Source organism: Cnephaeus nilssonii (assembly GCF_951640355.1).
Source record: "Cnephaeus nilssonii genome assembly, chromosome: 6".
In the NCBI taxonomy this organism is placed as follows: domain Eukaryota; kingdom Metazoa; phylum Chordata; class Mammalia; order Chiroptera; family Vespertilionidae; genus Cnephaeus; species Cnephaeus nilssonii.
Window position 1 is genome coordinate 96,545,893 of NC_137077.1, and position 21,202 is coordinate 96,567,094.

At 39.2% G+C, this 21,202-nt stretch overlaps 1 protein-coding gene across 8 annotated transcripts in view; it reads left to right on the top strand.

Annotated features, from left to right (window-relative positions):
- The window catches only part of PAN3 (poly(A) specific ribonuclease subunit PAN3), a 161,990-nt gene that overhangs the window by 114,389 nt on the left and 26,399 nt on the right, over positions 1–21,202 (top strand). For 4 of the 8 annotated variants that reach the window (XR_013813711.1, XM_079775195.1, XM_079775197.1 and 1 more), the window contains 7 exons: positions 5,090–5,337; positions 7,087–7,143; positions 8,489–8,593; positions 9,414–9,471; positions 14,928–15,089; positions 15,956–16,072; positions 16,161–16,262. Coding sequence is in view for 7 of the 8 variants with exons in the window: in XM_079775195.1 (XP_079631321.1) it covers positions 5,090–5,337; positions 7,087–7,143; positions 8,489–8,593; positions 9,414–9,471; positions 14,928–15,089; positions 15,956–16,072; positions 16,161–16,262 (849 nt within the window). In the remaining variant the exon portion in view is untranslated. The remainder of the gene's footprint in view (positions 1–5,089; positions 5,338–7,086; positions 7,144–8,488; positions 8,594–9,413; positions 9,472–14,927; positions 15,090–15,955; positions 16,073–16,160; positions 16,263–21,202) is intronic. The other 4 variants (XM_079775196.1, XM_079775199.1, XM_079775200.1 and 1 more) reach the window with 1 other exon arrangement.

The window sequence follows — 21,202 nt, forward strand, 5'->3', positions numbered from 1 at the left end:
TCCCATGATTAGACATTCTAAAACTTACTAAGTGATCATCCTGAGAAAGCTCATACCCATCTGACACCATACATAGTTATTAGAGTACTAGAGGCCTGGTGCACGAAATTCGTGCATGGGGAAAGGGGGCGGTCCCTCAGCCTGGCCTGCACCCTCTCCAATCCGGGACCCCTTGGGGGATGTCTGCCTCTCGCAATCCAGGACTGCTGACTCCTAACTACTCACCTGCCTGCCTGATCTCCCCATAACCCCTCTGCCTACCTGCCTGATCGCCCCTAACTGTTCCACTACTGGCCTGATCAACCCTAACTGCTCTCCTGCTGGCCTGATCTCCCCTGACCACCTCTTCCTTGCCCCACACCTGGGACCCAGAATTCCCTCCTCCAGCCAGTTGCAGGCACCCGGGACCCGGGCTTCTCTCCCTCTGGCCGGCCACAGGCACCCAGGACCCGGGCTGGTTTCTCCCAGGCCGGCCGCAGCTACAGGGGACCATGGGTGTGCGGCTTTGCCCGAGCCACCGCTGTAAGCGCCAGGGACCACGGGGTGGGCGGCTTGTCCCTCTCCTGGGCCGCAGCCTGGCTCGGGACCATGGGTGTGCAGCTTTGCCCGAGCCACAGCCGTAGGCGCCAGGGACCACGGGGTGGGCGGCTTGTCCCTCTCCTGGGCCGCAGCCTGGCTCGTCCCCATTCCTCTCTCGCGAGCTCATTTGTGCCTGGCTGGTCTCCATTCCTCTCTCCTCAGTGTTGAGTGTCTGAGCCGTTATGGCATGACTGCGTGAGGGCGTGATGACCATTTGCATATTAGCTCTTTATTATATAGAACTAGAAGCCCGGTGCACGAAATTCGTGCACGGTGGGGGGTTGTCCCTCAGCCCAGCCTGTACCCTCTCCAATCTGGGACTCCTGGAGGGATGTCCGACTGCCCGTTTATCCTTGCCTGCCTGCCTTCCTGATTGCCCCAACCGCTTCTGCCTGCAGCCTGATCACCCCCTAACCACTCCGCTGCCAGCCTGGTTGATGCTTAACTGCTCCCCTGCCAGCCTGTTTGCCCCCAACTTCCCTCCTCTGCCAGCCTGGTCACCCCTAACTGCCCTCTCCTGCAGGGTTGATCACCTCCAACTGCCCTCCCTTGCAAGCCTGGTCCCTCTCAACTGCCCTCCCTTGCAGGCCGGGTGCCTCCCAACTGCCCTCACCTGCTGGCCATCTTGTAGTGGCCATCTTGTGTCCACATGGGGTCAGGATCTTTGACCACATGGGGGCAGCTATATTGTGTGTTGCAGTGATGATCAATCTGTATATTACTCTTTTATTAGATAGGATAGAGGCCTGGTGCACGGGTGGAGGCCAGCTGGTTTGCCCTGAAGGGTGTCACAGATAAGGGTGGGGGTTCCCTTGGGGTGTGGGGAGGCCTGAGCCAGGGGCCTGTGGTGGTTTGCAGGCCGGCCACGCCCCCTGGCAACCCAAGGGGAGGCCCTGGTATCTGGAATTTATTTTCCTTCTACGATTGAAACTTTGTAGCCTGGGGTGGCAGCCATTTCTGTGGCAGTTAATTCACCTTCTACAATTGAAACTTTGTAGCCTTAAGCGGGTGAGCCCGGCCAGGGTGTGCGGAAAGCTTTGCTTCCCCTGTTGCCGGCGGCAACCCTGGCCTGCTCTCTCAAGCTCCATTCTGCTGCCATTTGTTTGAATTTGTTTACCTTCTATAATTGAAACTTTGTAGCTTGAGTGGAGGCTTAGGCCTGCAACGGCTATGGAAAGCTTGGCTTGCTCTGTTACCTGGGAAACCTTGCTCTCTGTGGCTGTAGCCATCTTGGATTGGGGTTAATTTGCATACTCGCCCTGATTGGCTGGTGGGCGTGGCTGGCTGGTGGGCGTGGCTTATGTAGAGGAGTGATGGTTAATTTGCATATTACCATTTTATTATAGAGGATTATTGATTATATTCTCTATGCTGTACTTTACACCCCCATAATTGTTCTTTAGCTACTTACTTGTGCTTCTAAATCTCTTCACCTATTCACCCATTTCTCCAACCCCCTTCCCATCTGGCAACTGTCAAAATCTTCTATCTGTTAGTCTACTTCTTTTCTGCTTGTTCATTTATTTTGAATTTTAAATTAATTTGTTGATAGCTATGTATTTATTGCCATTTCATTGTTTATATTTTTATCTTTTCTTTTTCTTAAAGAACACCTTTTAATAATCCATGAAATACTGGTTTGGTGTTGATGAAGTCCTTTAGCTTTTTCTTGTCTGGGAAGCTCTTTATATGTCCTTTGTTTTTAAGTGATAGCTTTGCTGGATAGAGTAATCTTGGTTGTAGGACCTTGCTTTTAAAAATTTTAAAAAAAATTGAGTGAAAGCTTGTTACCTATAGCATATACATTTTACTATTCATGAATTTTCTTCTTAACTGGCCTCAAATTTTCTTGGTAACTGTTTCCAGGTATTTAATCTTAAAGAGATATTCTGCTGTTGTCTCACACACTTACTTTGATGTCAGAATCTGTCCCTTTACCCCATGCTACACCTTCCTCTCCCCACATAGCTCAGGTAGTTACATTTACCAAATATAAGAATCAGTTGTTGATAGATATGTACTTATTGCCATTTTATTGGAATTGGAACTGTAGAGGATATTATCTAACAGCACAGTCTTAGGAATCAAATAGACCTGAGTTTGAATCTTGATTCTTTTGTTTAATAACCTATATTTATCCTTACAATAAGTTAAAAATATTTTTAAGTTAGTTTCCTCTTCTATGAGGTGAAGGTGATATACTTACTTCACAGGGTTGTTGTGAGGATGAAATAGACTAATACACCTGAAGCACTTTTATTAGTGCCTGACACATGTAAAGTGCTTAAGAATTGATAACTATATTTGTTGCTGTTATTTAATATAAAGGTAATATATTTATTCTTCTTTGGTAACTTGGCCCTTTGTCTTGGAATGGCTTAGAGACTAATTTTAGGAAAACTATTGAAATGTATTTTGTATTAAGTGGGGATATTTATCCTTTGAAAATAGTTTAATGATCCTCCCAAATTTGCTATATGGATTAACCTGAAATTAAGTGTATAATATAGAGTTAGAAAAACAGAGTTCTGGAACAATTTTTAAAAATTAGACTTATATCTTAATATATTAGCTTGACTTCCTTATAATTTTTTTTTAATTTTTAAATAGGGTTTTAGATTTTTAAAGTTTCTCTTAGATACATTTAATGACCACTTGAGAATTTCTGGCCTGTTTTAATGTCACTGCAGTAGACATTGTGTTATAGTAGTAGAGGAGTATTAAGTTTAGAGTGTGGAGACTTGGGTTTAAGGCCAGGCTTTAGCTGTTGACTTTGCATGAGCCCTTGGTCAAATAAAACCTCACTTTATCTCAGTTCTGATTTGTACTGTGGTGGTTGTAACTGACCTACCTACCCACTTAGTTGCTCACAAAGTAGAGAAACAGTTATAAAATAAGTATTATCACAGTTCTCACCAGACTTTTATTCACCTACATTTTTTTAGAAAACAGTGTTAGTGTCTTATGAATTCTTAGAAATTAAAATTTACATCCCTGTTAATCCTAGTTATGTGACTGGAGGCATTTTGGTAACTTTTTTGTTTTTGAATTGTGACATGTACATTACTTTAAATATATTTTTATTGCAGAGAGGAAGGGGGAGGGAGAGACAGAAGCATCAATGATGAGATAGAATCATTGGTCAGCTGCCTCCTGCACACCCCCTCCTGGGGATCGATCCCGCAACCCAGGCATGTGCCCTTGACCGGAATCGAACCCGGGACCTTTCAGTGCGCAGGCCAACACTCTTTCCACTGATCCAAACCAGCTGGGGCAGATGCACATTTCTTTAAAGATGAAAGATTTTAGTAATTTCCCAAGGAGCCAGAAATCAGTTCCTGGATAAGTTAGTTTTTTTTAGGAAGTATACTGTAGCCCTAGAAACTTTTTTTTTTTAAATTGATTTTAGAGAGGAAGGGAGAGAGATAGAAACATCAGTGATGAGAGAGAATCATTGACTGGCTGCCTCCTGCATGCCCCCCTGGACATGTGCCCTGACTGGGAATCAAACTGTGACCTCCTACTTCATAGGTCGATGCTCAACCACTGAACCGTGTTGACCAGGCTCTAGAAACTTTTGAATCTCTGCTCAGCACTGATCACTTGTATTAAGACTTTAACTTTATCTGGTTTACATTAATTTGCATCCGTCTGCATTTATGCATGTAGTTTACAGTATACTAATTCATATTTGAGTGTTTTTGTAAGTCATTTAATGCCTTTTACATGTGACCTGACCTTGTTTTCTCAGCTAGCTTGAAATCTTCTGAAGGGTAAAGATGGTTGTCCTTTCCCTTTCTTCACAACAGATTCATTCATCATAGAGATGCTCTGCATATAATGATTTCTTCCTAGTTGAGTTTAGGTAAAATCTTCCCTAGAACACAGTTGGTCTAATTTTAAAGAAGTATGCATTTACAGAAAATTTCAGTTCTACTGTATGCCTATTTAGAGTTAAAGACAGAAAACATCATCAAAACAGCAGCTATTCTGTTAATTATATTTGGCCAAAAGAAATCTAGTAAATCTTATTAAATAGCTTGATTATTTTTAATACTGTAATATTTTAGTGGAACATGGTATTTCTGTTGTTAATATCCATTTTAACAAAAAATGAATTATGCCTTCTATAAAAGTTTTTTTTATAGAAGGCATAATTTTATAAAGCATCCCAGTTCTCATTTTTTCATTAAATTAATTTATTAAATTATTGGTGAGTGTTACTGTTGAAATTTCTCATGTAAACCTTGATATGGAGGAGACTATTATTACAATAAAATTCCTAATTTATTTGGAAATATCTTTATTTGAAAGCAAACTTCTTTACATTTGCTTTAATCATAGCTTTCTCTAATCAAAACGAGATAAAATTACATCTTTTATCATTGCACTTCAAGAATTTGCTGAAGATGATGTTTCTTCCAAATTAATGTTTGCATTTTATTTCCCAGGTTTTTTCTTCTAAAACCCAATTTTTGCTCCCTAAGAAATGTTTTTTCTTCTTCTTCAGGAATGTCATTGTCTGCTGGGTCTTCCCCTCTTCATTCCCCCAAGATCACTCCACACACTTCTCCTGCTCCCAGAAGAAGAAGTCACACTCCAAATCCAGCAAATTACATGGTGCCTTCTAGTGCCTCTACACCTGTTAATAACCCTGTTTCTCAGACACCGTCCTCTGGTCAGCTGATTCAAAAGGAAACTGTCGGCGGGACGACATACTTCTATACAGACACAGCTCCAGCCCCTTTGACTGGAATGGTATGTCTGCATTAAAGGGAAGTGATAGTTCCTTCTAATTGATGAGATTCATGAGGAGGTTTCCTCTTCTTACACATTTTTATTTTGATGTGAAGAAGTATTTAATTTTCTAACTTAGATGGTGATTCTAATATCTTTTCAAAGTAATATGTTTTATATCAAGTTCTTGTTTTAATTAAAAATTAGATTATTTTCAAGCTCTAGTTTAGTAGTTTATGGCATGCTTTGTTTATTGGGTTACCTAGTACTTCTGCTAGCTAGAGTTGATGTTTGCTGACATTTGTTTATAGGTAGTTTTACCCTTCGTAAGAAGCTAGAGAAAGATGATTTTTTAAATCAGTATTTACTGAAAGCAAACTGATGATGAAACTCTTGCCTTACGTGAGGCAGCGATTTAATTGCTAGACCTCTGGATAGTGGAGGACACAGAAAAGAAGCCTCCTATATGGGTCATTCATTGTTAAGGATTGGGGAGCCTTAGGGAGCCCTGATTATGGACGAGGAAAGAACTGACAAAGGACTCTCAGGAGAAGTCGGGGAGGGGGGGGTAAAGGAAGCATTGTAATATTCCATAAATTGTACTTTTTTTTGTTAAGGGAAATAGGATCACTTTTCCACTGTGAGACCAATTTTCTTAAAAAAAATACGTTTTTATTGATTTTTTGAGGATAGAGGAAGGGAATATGAGAGAGAGAGAAACATCAATGAGAGAAACATTCGTATGCTGCCTCCTGCATGGCCCCACACCTAGGATTGAGCCCACAACCTGGGCATGTGCCTTGACTGGATATTGAACTGGTGACCTCTCAGTGCATGGGATGACTCTCAACCAACTGAGCTGTGCCAGTCAGGGCAGATTGTACCTTTTTAGCTTCATTATTTTGTTCCTGTTCAAAAATTATTTTTTTAGCTATAGAAAAATAAGTAGTGATGCTCTTCCTCATGGGAGCACACCCAAATCCTTTTCCTTCCCCTACCACCTCTGCCTCTCCCCCCCCCCCCCCCAAAAAAAAAATAGTGATGAAGAGCTCATGAGTAAAAAAGCCAAATTCTATTAAAATATGAAAACTGACATTTGACATGTTTATAGATGAGAAGCTTAGATGAAAAGTAGCCCGACCAATGTGCTAATTGGTTAGAGCGTCAGCCTACGCACTGACTGGAGGGTCTCAGTTTCCATTCCCGGTCAAGGACACATACCTGGATTGTAGGTTCAATCCCTAGCCCTGGTTGGGGTGCATGCAGGAGACAACCAATCGATGGTTCTCTCTCACATCAATGTTTCTCTCTCTCTCTCTCTCTCTCTCCCCACCCCCCGCCCTCTCCCCTACCCCCCTTTCCCACCTCCTACTCTCTGAAAATCAATAGAAAAAATATCCTCAGGTGAGGATTAAGAAAGAGAAGTACAATTGGAATTTAGTAAGCAGGCAGATTTTGATCCTACATATTAAATTAATGTTCTGTTTTGATTAAATTTAACATTTTACTAAAACCCAATTTGAGTAGAAAGACAATAGATTTTTTGTTACTTACTTATAAGAGTCCCATTTCTGCCATTGTTTTGTGACTCTTGAATCTTAGTACCAATGAGATTGTTTCCCCAGTTGTACATTGGGATAATAACACTAATCATCTTAGGAGAAATAAATGTGAAAACATTTATAGAAGTACTTGTAAATCATGCAAAATGCTTTTTAAAGAAATAATGAAATAGCTAATAGTTTTTTATTTTGTTTTGTTTTTGGTCAGAGATCTTTCAAAAATTATCACAGAACAGCTTGCCGAACAGAAGGTCAAATAATTGAGGTAGAGTAGAGACTTTCCTTGGTTCTTTCAAGTAAGAATTCCATCAATGTTTTACCTTTTTGGGGTTTATTATATTTCATAATTATTTACATTTTTATTATATTTTATTATTGTATTTGTAGAAAGAAGTTTGATTTTATAAAGAGGTTCTTTTGTCACAAAACTGTCCTAATTGGTTTTATAGAGATTATATATGGCACATTTTTATGTTTATGTCCTTCAAACTACTTTTTAAAATACGCTCACGGTAAACCAGAGGTAGTTAAGCCAAACAATGCTATCTGATGTAAGAAAACCAAGGCAGAAAAAAGGCATTTTCTCTCTGTAGATACAGGTTAAAGGAAATCTTATAAGTATTGCAAAATCACTTCCTGGTTGAGATCCCTAACAGAATAATTATCTGAGAGGAACAGAAATCAGCTGAATTAATTTTTAAAAGAGACAACAATGTTTGTTTCAACGTTTAAAATGAAAGAATAAAGCAAAAGAAATTTTAGAATATCTGTTGATTTTGTTTCATGGACCAGTGAAGGGAAGCAGAGGAAGAGGAAAGAGAAAAACAGGGTGGTGGGGAGAGTCCAATTGGAAGAATGAAAGAGGGGAACCTGAAAGTAGATTTAGTAACTTTGTTGTAGTTTGCTGGGAACATAAGTACATTGTTGCACCCTTCTGTTCACTTAAGCTATTAACCCAGAGTGAATTGGTCTTCTTTACTGTTGCAGTTTGAAGTGTTTAACAAGTATTTAGGTAACACTTTGTTTAGGTTGGCCACAAAAAGCCCATAATAGGGCAGTTCTTTGGGCCACCAGGGCAGTGTTACTTCATTATCTGACTGTGCCCTATCACCTTTAATATCTGCTTCCTTCTTTCCTTCCACCTGCTTTTAAAAGTACGTACGAAATGCTTATGTAACATTTCATTCAAAGAGCTACTTTTGCCTATCATTGAAGCTTAAATTTTACCGTATATGAAGAAATGTTTCTCATTAGAGTTTTCATATGCTATAATTATTATATACTAGAGGTCCGATGCACGAAAAGCCCTGGCTGCCTCGGCCCTCACAGCCGCAGCTTCATCCGGAAGGTCGTCTGGAAGGTCGTTCTCCTGTTTGGTCTAATTAGCATGTTAGCTCTTTATTATATAGGGTAAAGTGACTTTTTACATTAATTCAGAAAATATACTGATAAGTTATTCTCTGAGGTGTTCAATTCACTATCATTTAAAGATTTAAAATAAATCAATTTATCACTGTCATTTAAAGATGAAAACTTTATCAAAAACAATGATAAACTTTATCAATTGAGAAAAATTGATTGTTACATTTTCTTCCTCCCTACCTTTTTAGGTATTTCCAAATTATCATATTTATCCTCCAACTGCACCTCATGTTGCTTATATGCAACCAAAAGCAAACGCACCTTCCTTCTTCATGGCCGATGAGCTCCGACAGGTATGCATTCAGAATTCCTAGTAGGGATGCTTAATATCTAGTGTGCTTTTAGCAAAGAACTGAAGAAACAATAGAGCTCTTTTCAAATCATGTTATTTAATCAAATATGCTGTACTAAACCAGATAGAGAGAATTTAGAATTTATGAGTTCTAAGTGACATTTAAGGAAAGCTGTTTTATAAGAAAAAAGAGTTAATTATGTGTTCAGATATAAAACATAGAATAGCTACTTAAATGGGCCACCTTCTGCATGTCATATCCTGTGCATTCAAGGTCTCTCAGAAATATATAAATAATTTAAATTGTTTCTAACTTCCAGACAATGTTTGGCTAATATCTATAGGTTCAGACTAGGTAGGATGACCCAGAAATAAATCTCACATTAAGAGAGCTCAATCCTTTCTCTAAAGTAGGTTTTATAAAATAATTTTTTGTTAGACAACTAGGTATTATTTGATACGTTGAATTTCATTTTACACTTATATTCTCAAAAATATTTTTGTTTCACAGAAGTATGTTACACCTATATAATGTTCATAGAGTGAATTATTGACAAGCTTAGCATAGAACTTGAGTTTTCAGCTACAGATACAGTTATATGCTTTGAGTTATAGCATAGTTACTGGAACTCAACCTTAATAGGGGCAGGTATATCTAGTACTAGAATTTTTATACCATTATTGGAAATGTTATTTCATGATATCAACATTAAAAAGCACACATACCAAAAATTTTATTACTTGTGTTATTTAGTTATAGTAGAAAATCCAGATTTCAGAAGCTTTGTTTAGATGTAAATATACTTGTTTTCTTTTCTTAGGAGCTCATTAACAGACATTTAATAACAATGGCTCAAGTTGATCAAGCAGATATGCCAGGTAAAATTTGAGTTGATTCATTCTTCCTTTTAAAGGATATTATAATTCTTATATAGTCCTACATTTTTTTTGTCCTTAACCTTTTGCACTCGGATGTTGAGTATGACTCGACACAGTTAGCATTAGAATAAAGGAATCGAGAAAAAAGCAAGTGAGTGCAAAGGGTTAACTACCTAATTACTATTTTATGAATATACTAGAGGCCCGGTGCACAAAATTCATGTACTCGGGGTGAGGGGGTCCCTCAACCCAGCCTGCGCCATCTTGCAATCCCAGAGCCCTTGGGGGATGTCCAACTGACGGCTTAGGCCTTCAGGGAGCAGGCCTAAGCTGTCAGTCAGACATCCTTAGCACTGCCCCGGAGGCGGGAGAATTTCCTGCCACCACTGTGTGCTTGCCAGCCATGTGCCCGGTTTCTGGCTGAGCGGCGCTCCCCCGGCAGGAGCGCACTGACCACTAGAGGGCAGCTCCTGCATTGAGCATCTGCCCCCTGGTGGTCAGTGCGCGTCATAGCAACCGATCATTCCGCCCTTCCATCGATTTGCATATTAGCCTTTTATTATATAGGATTTATTTCAAATCCACTTAAGAAGTATTCCAGCATATCACAGATCATCTAGTTTATTTAAATTGATTCTACATGTGACAGTATTCTAGTTCACAGAAAATTTAGATTTAGAATTCATGGTGATTTACCTACTATATATTAGTATATTATTGTCTTCTGATATTTGATAAAGTATAGGTTCTTAAGCAGAGGGGAAAGGTGTTTATTATTGAGACTACAGTGTGCTAGGCAGTGTGATGATTAAATGCTTTTTCTTATAAAAATCCTGTGACATAGATACTAATATTATCATCTCCATTAAAACATGTTTTTTGAATAGTGTATTGATTTTTAGAGAGCAAGAGAGAGAGAGAGAGAGAGAGAGAGAGAAAAGCATCAATGTGAGAGCATAACATTAATCAGCTGCCTCCTGCATGCCCCCTACTAGAGATTGAGCCTGCAACCTGGGCATGTGCCCTGATCGGAAATTGAACTGGCAACATTTTGGTGCACGGGACGACACCCAACCAACTAAGCCACACTGGCCAGGGCTATAATCTCCGTTTTACATATGAGGAAAACTGAAGTTGACAGGCATTTTCAGTAACTTGCCTTTAAGACCAGTGGCTAGTAATTGGCTGGCTGAGTCAGGATTTAAACTTAGATTTTTCTGACTGTATCACAGTGTTTCTAAGGGAGCCATTAAAATCTCTTTCCGTAGCGTATTCTGTTTATAGCAATATTAAATATGGTATAGTTTAATAAAACTTTACAAATAATACAGTAGGAATACTTTTGCCACAGAGATAATCTTGAAATATCTGGTTGTTACCAAGGATTGAGTCTTGTCGACTATGGGTCTTCTTGACTGCTAGAGAATTAAAAGAAGTGTGTCTGGCTGTTATGTCTTAAGACTGATCTTTCCAGTTTAGATGGGCAAGGAACTTATCTGTCATAACCTTTGAAGTGTTCAGGTAGGGAATTTCCTTAATTATTTAGCATTGCCTTTGAGGCCCTAGTGAGTGTAAAAGGGAAAAAGAAAAATAAATAGGATTATTCCAGTTTTTATGACTTAAGTCGTGTAAATCATATGATACATTAGATGTAATTTGAAAATTATAATAGAGTTTAGGAAATAGCTGTATATAAGATTAATAAATGTCAGTTGCATTTCTATAGACTTGTAGCCATTACAAAAAATAACTACAAGAGAAGGTGCTATTTGCAAGGATTTTAGAATATCAGTTAGTTCCTTTGAGTAAATACAATCAAAGATGTGTAAGTTCTCATTTGAGTAAATACAATCAAAGATGTGTAAGCTCTCTGAATCTTGCTGTTCAGGAGTTTTTAAGAAAATTTTATTATGAAGATGTATTAAATAAGATAAATAAATCAAGTTATGAAATACTTTATTCATGAGTAGGAATACAAAATGACTTAGATGTCAATTTTTCTAAAGTGATCCATAGATTGGATATAATACCAGTCAAAGCATAAGAACTTGCCGGACCTGTGTGGCTCAGTGTTGAGTGTCAACTCATGCACCAAGATTCCTGGTCAGGGCACAGGCCCAGGTTGCAGGCTCAATCCCTGGTAGGGTGCATGCAGAAGGCAGCTGATCGATATTTCTCTCATCAATGCTTCTATCTCTCTCCCTCTCCCTTTCTCTCTCTATAAAAAAGAATCAGTAATTTTTTTTTAAAGCTTAAGAAGTTTTTAAACTCAAATTATTTCTGACATCTAATTTGTGTCCTAACAATTTAATTGTTAAGGGCTCAGTCCCACAAGATTATTCCAGGTGAAATGGGATACCCACACTACCTACATTTCTGTCTGGCCAACTACAAATGTGGGGCATTTTCACCACCCCCCTCAGAACAAGCCAAGTGGAAGAGATGTGTAGTGCAAGACATTTGTAGAGGTGGAGTGGGGAACTGCCATGCCCTCTCAGAGTGTGTCATCCTCCCAGCACCTCAGTGTGTTCGCACAACTTGTAAGCTCTCTGAATCTTGCTGTTCAGGAGTTTTTAAGAAAATTTTATTTTGTGGGAATGATTGGTTTCTTTGGCTATTGGTAATGACTCAATCTCCAACCCCCTTCTCCCTCTCTGGACTTGAGGGAGAGTAGGTGTTGAAAGTTCCACATTTTAATCGAAGTTGGTATCTATCTATCTATCTATCTATCTATCTATCTATCTATCTATCTATCTATCTATCTATCTATCATCTCCCATTATCATTTGGGAGCTTGTTATGATTGTGAATTCTTGGGCCCTATTTTTGACCAATTGAGTCAAAAACTGCGGGGCCCAGCAAACGGTTTTTACAAGATTCGGAAGGGTGCTCAAGTTTAAGAATCAGTGCCATGATGAATTGCACTTTTTAAATAGCTATTTTGCCTTGTATTTTATATCAATCTTCAAGCTTCTTGATAAGAACCCATATTTCATTAATATGGGTTCACTAATGCATAGTAGATACTGAATACATCTTTACTAACTTGAATTTAATTCCCTGATGAAATAGCTAGAAAACAAAATTTATTTCTCATTTGATTGTGGAAATTACACTGATTATTCAACTAAATAATAAATGGGCACAAGTTATAGCTATGTTCACTTGTGTATATACTTCCCCTTCTACTGCCTTTATTTCAGTAGAACTTGCCACTTGACCTTGGTTTGAAAGTTACATTGAATTGATGTTTTGTACTATGGCCAAAATGCCATGTAGGAGTTAAGAGCACAAAACTTCAGGATCAGAGTTCTGGGTTTGCTTCCCTACTTTCCTCCCTAGAGGGGTAATCCTTGTTCTCCTTATTTATGAAGTAGGGAATTCTATTTCATAGAATTGTTTCGAGATCTAAGAGTTAATGAGTGTATTTGGCAAAGGCAGAGAGGTCCTTTTTATTTTTAAATATATCTATATATCTTTATTGATTTCAGAGAGAAAGGGAGAGGGAAAGAGAGATAGAAACATCAATGATGACAGAGAATCATTGGTTGGCTGCCTCCTGCACGTCCCCTAATGGGGATCAAGCCCGCAACCCAGGCATGTGCCCTTGACTGGAATCCAACCTGGGACCCTTCAGTCCGCAGGCTGATGCTCTATCCACTGAGCCAAACCAGTTAGGGCAGAGGTCCTTTTGATCTGGAATTAGAGTTTTCTTAATAGGGTTTCACCTGGATTTCTTAGCAGTCATAAGTAAAACATTATTAGTTGTTTTTGTTTGTGAGATTTTTAAAATGAGATTTATTGCCATGTTTCAAAAAAAATGTTAAACATGTTTGTTGTAATTTCGGCAAATACAGAATAGTGTAAAAGAGAGGAGAAAATCCTCCCACTCAGTGATTACCATTGTTAATTTTTTAACATTGTTAAAGTTTTGGTGTGTTCCTTACTAGATGTTTTTCTATGATATTCTGCATGTTTGGTGTGTTCCTTACTAGATGTTTTTCTATGATATTCTGCATGTTCACTCATCTGCTTTTCAATTGAGATATGGTGACCATTCCTAAGTAATTTAAGACATTTCACCAATGGAAGCTGTCCAGTTGACAAATATAGTAGATTGTATTTGAAGCATTAAAAACTATTTCCCTTTTTGGATTGTAAAATTAACACATGCTTGTTCTAGATAATGGGGAGCAATAGAAGGGAAAATAAATTGCATATACTCTATAGGGAAACCAACCACTGAGTACATTTTCATGTTCAGCTTCTTAGTCTTTATAAGAAACAACAAATTGGAATTCAAGATAAATCATTTTGAATGCCTAACAGTATCACAAGCAAATTCCAATACAATATATATCTTTAAACATCATTTTTTTTTCTTTGAGGAATGTGGCAGGCATGGTGATAAAGTTGTTTTAGTTTTCTTTTATGTTTTGCTAGGGATTAAAACTATGCTATTCCACTGAATGGTTGGAGAGTTTTGAAAAAGATTGCCATATACACACAGACATACTACGTAGATACACTCTTCAATTCAGTGTTACTTTTGAATTTCTTTATGCTTTAAAAACAAGAATTCATAGCTTAATGCCACTCTAAATATATTTAGTACAGAAATACATGTTTAAAGAAACAAAATCTACCTTGATTTTTTTAAAAGTTTTTATTTTCTTTTCTTTCTTTTTTTTTTAAATTACTTTATTGATTGAGGTATCACATATTTGTCCTCATCCCCCCCATTCCCATCCCAAACCCCTCCCCACGCATGCCCCCACCCCCCTGTTGTCTGTGATCACTGGTTAGGCTCATATGCAAGCACACAACTCCTTTGGTTGATCTATCTCCCTTATCCCCACCCTCCCCTACTTTCCCTCTGAGGTCTGACAGTCTGATCGATGCTGTTCTTGTTCATCAGTCTATGTTGTTCATCATTTCCCCTAGATGAGTGAGCTCATGTGATACTAGAAATTCACTTATAATAACTGAAAATGAGACAAGCAATAATGGTTATGCTGAGAGGCAAATGAATCAGTCTATAGTGAGTTTCTTTTTGGGCCAACAGTTCTTTTGAGTCCCAATTTCTATGTCCAACAGTTCCTTATGTGTACATGTCAGCAATGATATTTCAGTTCTGGATGGTGGACAAATTCTACCTTGATTTTTATTCAGCATCAGAATCAGAAATATTTACTATTTATAAGTTGTTTCTGATATTTGTTGTATTATGCTATAAAAGAAATATTTTGAGTGTATAAATTTAGTTCTATGTTGTTTTATAATGACTATTTTTATTGATAATGAAACCAGTTTTATGAAATTATTATAAATGTTCAAAGTATGTTTTTATTACTTTGTTAGTAGTTATTTAAAGTAGATTTGATTTCTTCTTTATCACTCTGAGAGATTTATGAATGTCTGCAAGTTGTCATCTGTTTTCCTATGAATTACTCTAGCATTCCCTGCAGAAGTTGACAGCTATCATAGCCTATTCCCTCTAGAACCACTGCCACCACCCAACCGAATACAGAAATCAAGTAATTTTGGCTACATTACATCTTGCTATAAAGCCGTGAATAGCAAAGATGATCTGCCATATTGCCTTCGGAGGATACATGGTAAGGAAGATAAATTATCCTCTCTTTGAAGCGTATTAGTAAGGCTAAGATTATTCAAACATTCCTGAATAAATTTACTTATTTAATATACTAGAGGCCCGGTGCACAAAATTTGTGTACGGGAATGCACCCTCTCCAAACTGGGACCCCTCTAGGAATGTCTGCCTCCCCCTCGCAATCCAGGACTGCTGGCTCCTAACTGCTTGCCTGCCTGCCTGCCTGCCTGATTGCCTCTAACCACCTCTGCCTGCCTGATCGCCCCTAACCACCTCTGCCTGCCTTCCTGATGCCCTTAACTGCTCCCTTATTGGCTTCATCACCCCTAACTGCTCCCCTGCTGGCCTGATCACCCCTAACTGCTCCCCTGCTGGCCTGATCACCCCTAACTGCCTCTGCCTTGCCCCGCACCCGGGACCCAGAATTCCCTCCTCCGCTGGTCGCAGGCACCCGGGACCTGGACTTCCCTCCCTCTGGCTGGCCGCAGGCACCCAGGACCCAGGCCAGCTTCACCTGTGCCGGCCACAGCCACAGGGGACCGCGGGGCGGGCGGCTTGTTCCTCTCCTGGGCCACAGCCTGACTGGTTCCCATTCCTCTCTCGTGAGCTCATTTGTGCCTGGCTGGTCCCCATTCCTCTCTCCCAGTGTTGAGGGTCTGAGCCCATTATGGTGTGATGGCATGACAACCATTTGCATATTAGCTCTTTATTATATAGGATTATATAGAATTAACTTAAAAGATAAGTAAATTTATTATTTCATTTGGCAATTAGTATTATAGTAATGTATAGCATGTTTTTTCTCCTCCCCATTTCTGATGAACTAAGGGAAGATGTCATTGACAGTTTAGTAAAAATTTTCTTTTTTAGGTTTTCGTCTTGTTAACACAAAGTGCATGGTGTTGGTTGATATGTGGAAAAAAATTCAGCACTCAAATATTGTAACCTTGCGTGAGGTATTTACCACTAAAGCATTTGCAGAGCCTTGTGAGTAATTTGTAATTGTTTTTCTGCTTATAAGCCTCACTGTTTAAAGCCAGATTGCAGTAAAGAAAGTTTGTGTTTTATTTTTAAGCTCTTGTGTTTGCATATGATTTCCATGCTGGAGGAGAAACTATGATGAGCAGACACTTTAATGACCCCAATGCTGATGCCTATTTCACAAAGAGAAAATGGGGTAAGGAAAAGATGTAAGCAAGCTGTATGTTGACAAATGCTTTTCCTCTGTGCGAGAGTGGTTTGTATTTTAAAATACACGCAAACTTATCCCTGTAGCCATTCCGCTTAACGACCCTATTGCATTTTAAAAAGAAATGAGGTCAATCTGTAACCAAGTTAAGAGATAATGTATTATTATGTATATAGACTGAGATGAAAATGGTGTGAAAGACTCCTGTAGATATCTGAAATTTAAATAACTGAGAATATGATAGAAATTTTATCCAATTAACAGTTTTTTCTTTTAAAAACATAATGCTTTCTGAGTAGAGATGATTTGGAAAAATCAGTAAATTGTAAAATAATTCCTGTAGCTTCACCACTCAAAACACAACCATTATTTCTTTCCAGCTTTGGTGTTTTGTTTTGGTTTATTTGGTTTCCCTTTGCATTGTTTTTATTTTATATCATACTGCATTTTCCATTTATTATAAGTCTTTTCCCCTTAATTTTTATGTTTTCTGAGTATAATTTAATGACTCCCTCAGAGTCTATTGGGACTACGTATCATTTATGAAATTATTTTCCTAAACAAATTATTTCGTTTAAAAGTGTAGGATTCTATGTTACTTAAGGAACTAGTCTTCAAAATAAATTTTCAGGTAGCTTTTACTGAAGCGGTGAATATTTTCTTTTTTGCCCTTTTTCAATAATATTGCAAAGAACCAAAATATTTTAATTATATTCTGAAAATGTGTGTTAAAGGATAAGTTGTTTCAAAGTAACATTTTGAGATGTCTGTTAATTAATTTATATAGTTGGGAAAGGAAAGATATGGTTCATTTTCTTGTTTGGTGACAGGAAAGAAGCGTGGTATTCTTTACCATGATTTTTAATATTTTTAAGATTTTCTTAAATGCATACTGAGAGAAACTAAGGAGGGAGAAAGACTTGAGTCACTTGACAGTATATTTTGCATTTTGATTCCATTAAGGACTCATTATGAATAAAAATATGTTTCTTCTCTTTACTTTTAACTGCTTTCTGACAGTTACAAGAAGAAATCTGTGGTTACATGGCTGTTTCACATTAAAAATCTGGTCATATCGTGTGGTCATTTTTCTTTTCCTTTTGCCATGTCATCTGTAGACACAATTTTGTTGAAGGGGATGTGGTATGACTTTTTCTATAGATGAAACATAGCTGTAGTTGTTCAAGTTTATTTTAGTAATACCACCTGTGAAATGACTGTTGGCTGTAATTTATAGCTGGGTTTCTCAACATCAGTCCTGTTGCCGTTTGGGGCTAAATAGTTATTTTCATAGGGGCCATCCTGTACATTGCAGGATGTTCAGCAGCAGCCCTGGCCTCTACCCACTAGATGCTACTAGCAACCCCCTACTGCAGTGGTGTTACCAAAAATATCTCCAGACATTGCCAATGTCCCTTAGAGTGAGCAAAATTGCCCCCAGTTGAGAACCACTGATTTATTGTACTTCTTTCCAGTTTTAAAAGAAATCTTAATTATTCTGTTTTTGGTGTTGACTGATTATTTGATACTAGAGGCCCGGTGCACAACATTCATACACAGGGGAGGGGGATCCCCCTCAGCCCTGCCTGCGCCATCTTGGGGAATGTCCCCCAGGGGTCCTCAGCGCTATCATGGAGTCAGGAGAGGCTCCCGCCACCACTGCTGCACTCGCCAGCCAGAAGCTAGGCTCATGCTTCTTAGCGCTGCCTCAGAGACGGCCGTGCCAGCCATGAGCCCGGATTCTGAGCATCTGCCCCCTGATGGTCACATCATAGTGACCAGTCGTTCCGCCATTCAGTCGATTTGCATATTAGGGTTTTATTATATAGGATGTTTACATTTTTGCAGGAATCAGTCCTTTTTAAAATATTTTAAAGTATTGTTTGAATGGTAGTAATACCCCTAAATGTACCATGTATACTTTAATTTACAGCAACTTCTAGTACAAGGTAATCCTCTGTTTTCCCATTGTGAATATATTTTTTAAAATTTTTATTGTTAAAGAGTACTAAAGATGTTCCCCCTTTCTATTCCTCCTTTGCCCCCTTCCAACTGGATCACACCTCATACCAGGTGTTAACCACCTGTGTCCATGGATAATACTTATATGCATATAAGTTCTTTGGTTAATCTCTTCCCACCCCCTTCTCCCCTTCCCTCTGAGATTCATCAGTCTGTTCTAGGTTTCCATGCTTCCGATTCTATTTTATTAGTTTATTTTGTTCTTTGATTTTTAGATTCAGTTGTTGATAGAAATGTATTTACTGCCATTTTATTGTTCATACTTTTTATCCTTTTTTCTTCTTAAAGAAGACCCTTTAACATTTCATGTAATAATGGTTTGGTGGTGATGAACTCTTTTAGCTTTTTCTTATCTGTGAAGCTCTTTATCTGACCTTCAATTCTAAATTATAGCTTTGCAGGATAGAGTAATCTTGGTTGTAGGTCCTTGCTTTTCATCACTTTGAGTATTTCTTGCCACTCCTTTCTGGCCTGCAAAGTTTCTCTTGAGAAATCAGTTGTATGGGTGCTCTCTTATAGGTAACTAATTGCTTTTGTCTTAACTATATTTAAGATTCTCTCTTTGTGTTTAACCTTTGGCATTTTACTTATGATATATCTTGGTGTGGACCTCTTTGGGTTCCTGTTATTTGGGATTCTTTGCACTTCCTGGGCTTACATATCTATTTCTTTCACCAGGTAAGGGAAGTATTCTGTAATTATTTTTTCAAATAAGTTTTCAATTTCTTCTTCCAGCACCCCTATGATACAAATGTTGGTACACTTGAAGTTGTCCCAGAGGCTCCTTACACTATCTTCATATTTTTGGAATCTTTTTTCTTTTTGCTGTTCTGATTGGGTGTTTTTTTGCTTCCTTGTATTCCAAATCACTGATTCGATTCTTGGTGCCCTCTACTGTTGATTCCCTGTAAATTATTATTCATTTCCATTAGTGTATCCTTCATTTCTGATTGGTTCTTTTTTATGTCATTGATATTCCTCACTACGTTCCTTGAAGTTCTCACTAAGTTCTTTGAAGTTCTGAGTTCCTTGAGCATCCTTATAATCATTGTTTTGAACTCTGTATCTGGTAGTTTGCTTGCTTCCATTTCATTTAGTTCTTTTTCTGTCAATTTCTTCTGTTATTTGTGACATGTTTCTTTGCATTTTGACTGCTTCCCTGTGTTTGTTTCTATGTATTAGGTAGAGCTGCTATGTCTCCTGGAATTAGTAGAGTGGCCTTACGTAGTAGGTGTCCTATAGGGCCCAGTGGCTCAGCCTTCCCAGGTACTTGAGCTGGGCACTCTAGGTGAGCCCCTATGTGAGCTGTTGGGGCACATGCAGGAGGCAACTGATTGCACTGTCTTGTTGTAGTTGAGCCTTGATATATGTTGGCATCACTGGAAGGGATTAACGCTGAGGCCAACTGGCTGTGAGGACCAGCTGCTACTACAGGGGAAGAGTTGCGGTGTAGGAGAGACCCCTGTGGAGCAGGACTTGCTAAAGTGGGGCTTTCGTACTCAGAGTCTGCCCCTTGAGTATGTTGCTCATGGATGTGGTAGGGTTATAATCTGGTGTGGTCTAAAGCTAACCACTGGGTGTACTGGCTCTTGGGCTTCCTGGGAGGTACAAAGTCAGCTACTGCCTGTGCCCCGCCTGGGGCCATCCTGCATGAGCTATAGAGCAATCTGAAGATGGCTGCTATTTGTGTTGAGCTTGGAGGTACCCAGTAGTGGCCAAGCTGTGAACTAAGGCAGGCTGCTGCAGGTGTCAGGCCTGCGGGTACGTATTATGAGGTGTGGAGCATGCTGAGTCCAGCTGCTGCTTGTTTGAGAGATTTTTAGGCAAGTATGAAGCCTGAGCTAGAACAGGCCACTCATATGGAAAAGCCACTGCAAACAGCTTGGGTAGGGCAGGGTCTCAGGGAATCACCCGGCTGAGGTGAACAGTGTGGACCAGGTTAATGGATGCCTGACAGTTGGCTCAGTGGCAGGGAGGTCTTGGCAAAGAAAAAAGGAACAGTGACCTCTGCCATCACTTAAAAAAAAATGCTTTTATTGATATTTAGAGAGAGAGAAAGAGAGAGGGATAGAGAGACAGAAACATTGATGGGAGAGAAACATCACTGACTGCCTGCCTCCTGCATGGCCCCTACTGGGATCAAGCCCGCAACCAAAGCATGTGACCTGTTGGTTCCTGGGTCAATGCTCAACCACTGAGCCACAACAGCAGATATCTGTCAACACTTTTGTTTGGGAGAAAGTTGACCCCCAGTTCTTGCTCTGATGCCAGACAATTTAGCTCCCCCCTCACCCCCATATGTCCCTGGATCCTTCCAATCTACTGCTCTAGCGCTGAAGCTTAGAAGGAGTGAATGTGCAGGCCCTTTAAGAAGAAGTGCATGGGACTCTGGCAACCTTAGTGTCACTTAGCCATAATACCCGCTGATTTTTACAGCCTGAAGTTACTAGGACTTATCTTCCTGGCACTGGAACCCTGGCCTGAGTGGGGCTAGAACCCCTGATCCTTAGGGGTGTACTTCCGCAGACAAGATATCCCTCTGGATTAAAATAATGCCACACTTGGATGTTAGACTAACGTATTCCGCATCTCTGCCCCTCCTACCAGTCTCAATGTGGCTTCTTTAATTCTCTAGTGGTAGGACTTAGCTTCAGTCAGATTTCAGGTGGCTCTGAATCATGATTGTTCTGTCATTCAGTTGTAAGTTTGATGTCATTATAGGAGGAGGCGAGTACCGTGTTTACCTATTCCACCACCTTTACTCTCCCCCCAAGCCCCAATGTGAATATTAAAAAAAGAAAATAAAGGCCAATGTTTGTATAAACTTGTAGAGACATAGATGGAAGTCTAATGTTTTCTTATACTTTTTAATTTATTAATTAGCACAAAAAACTGCATATTGTATG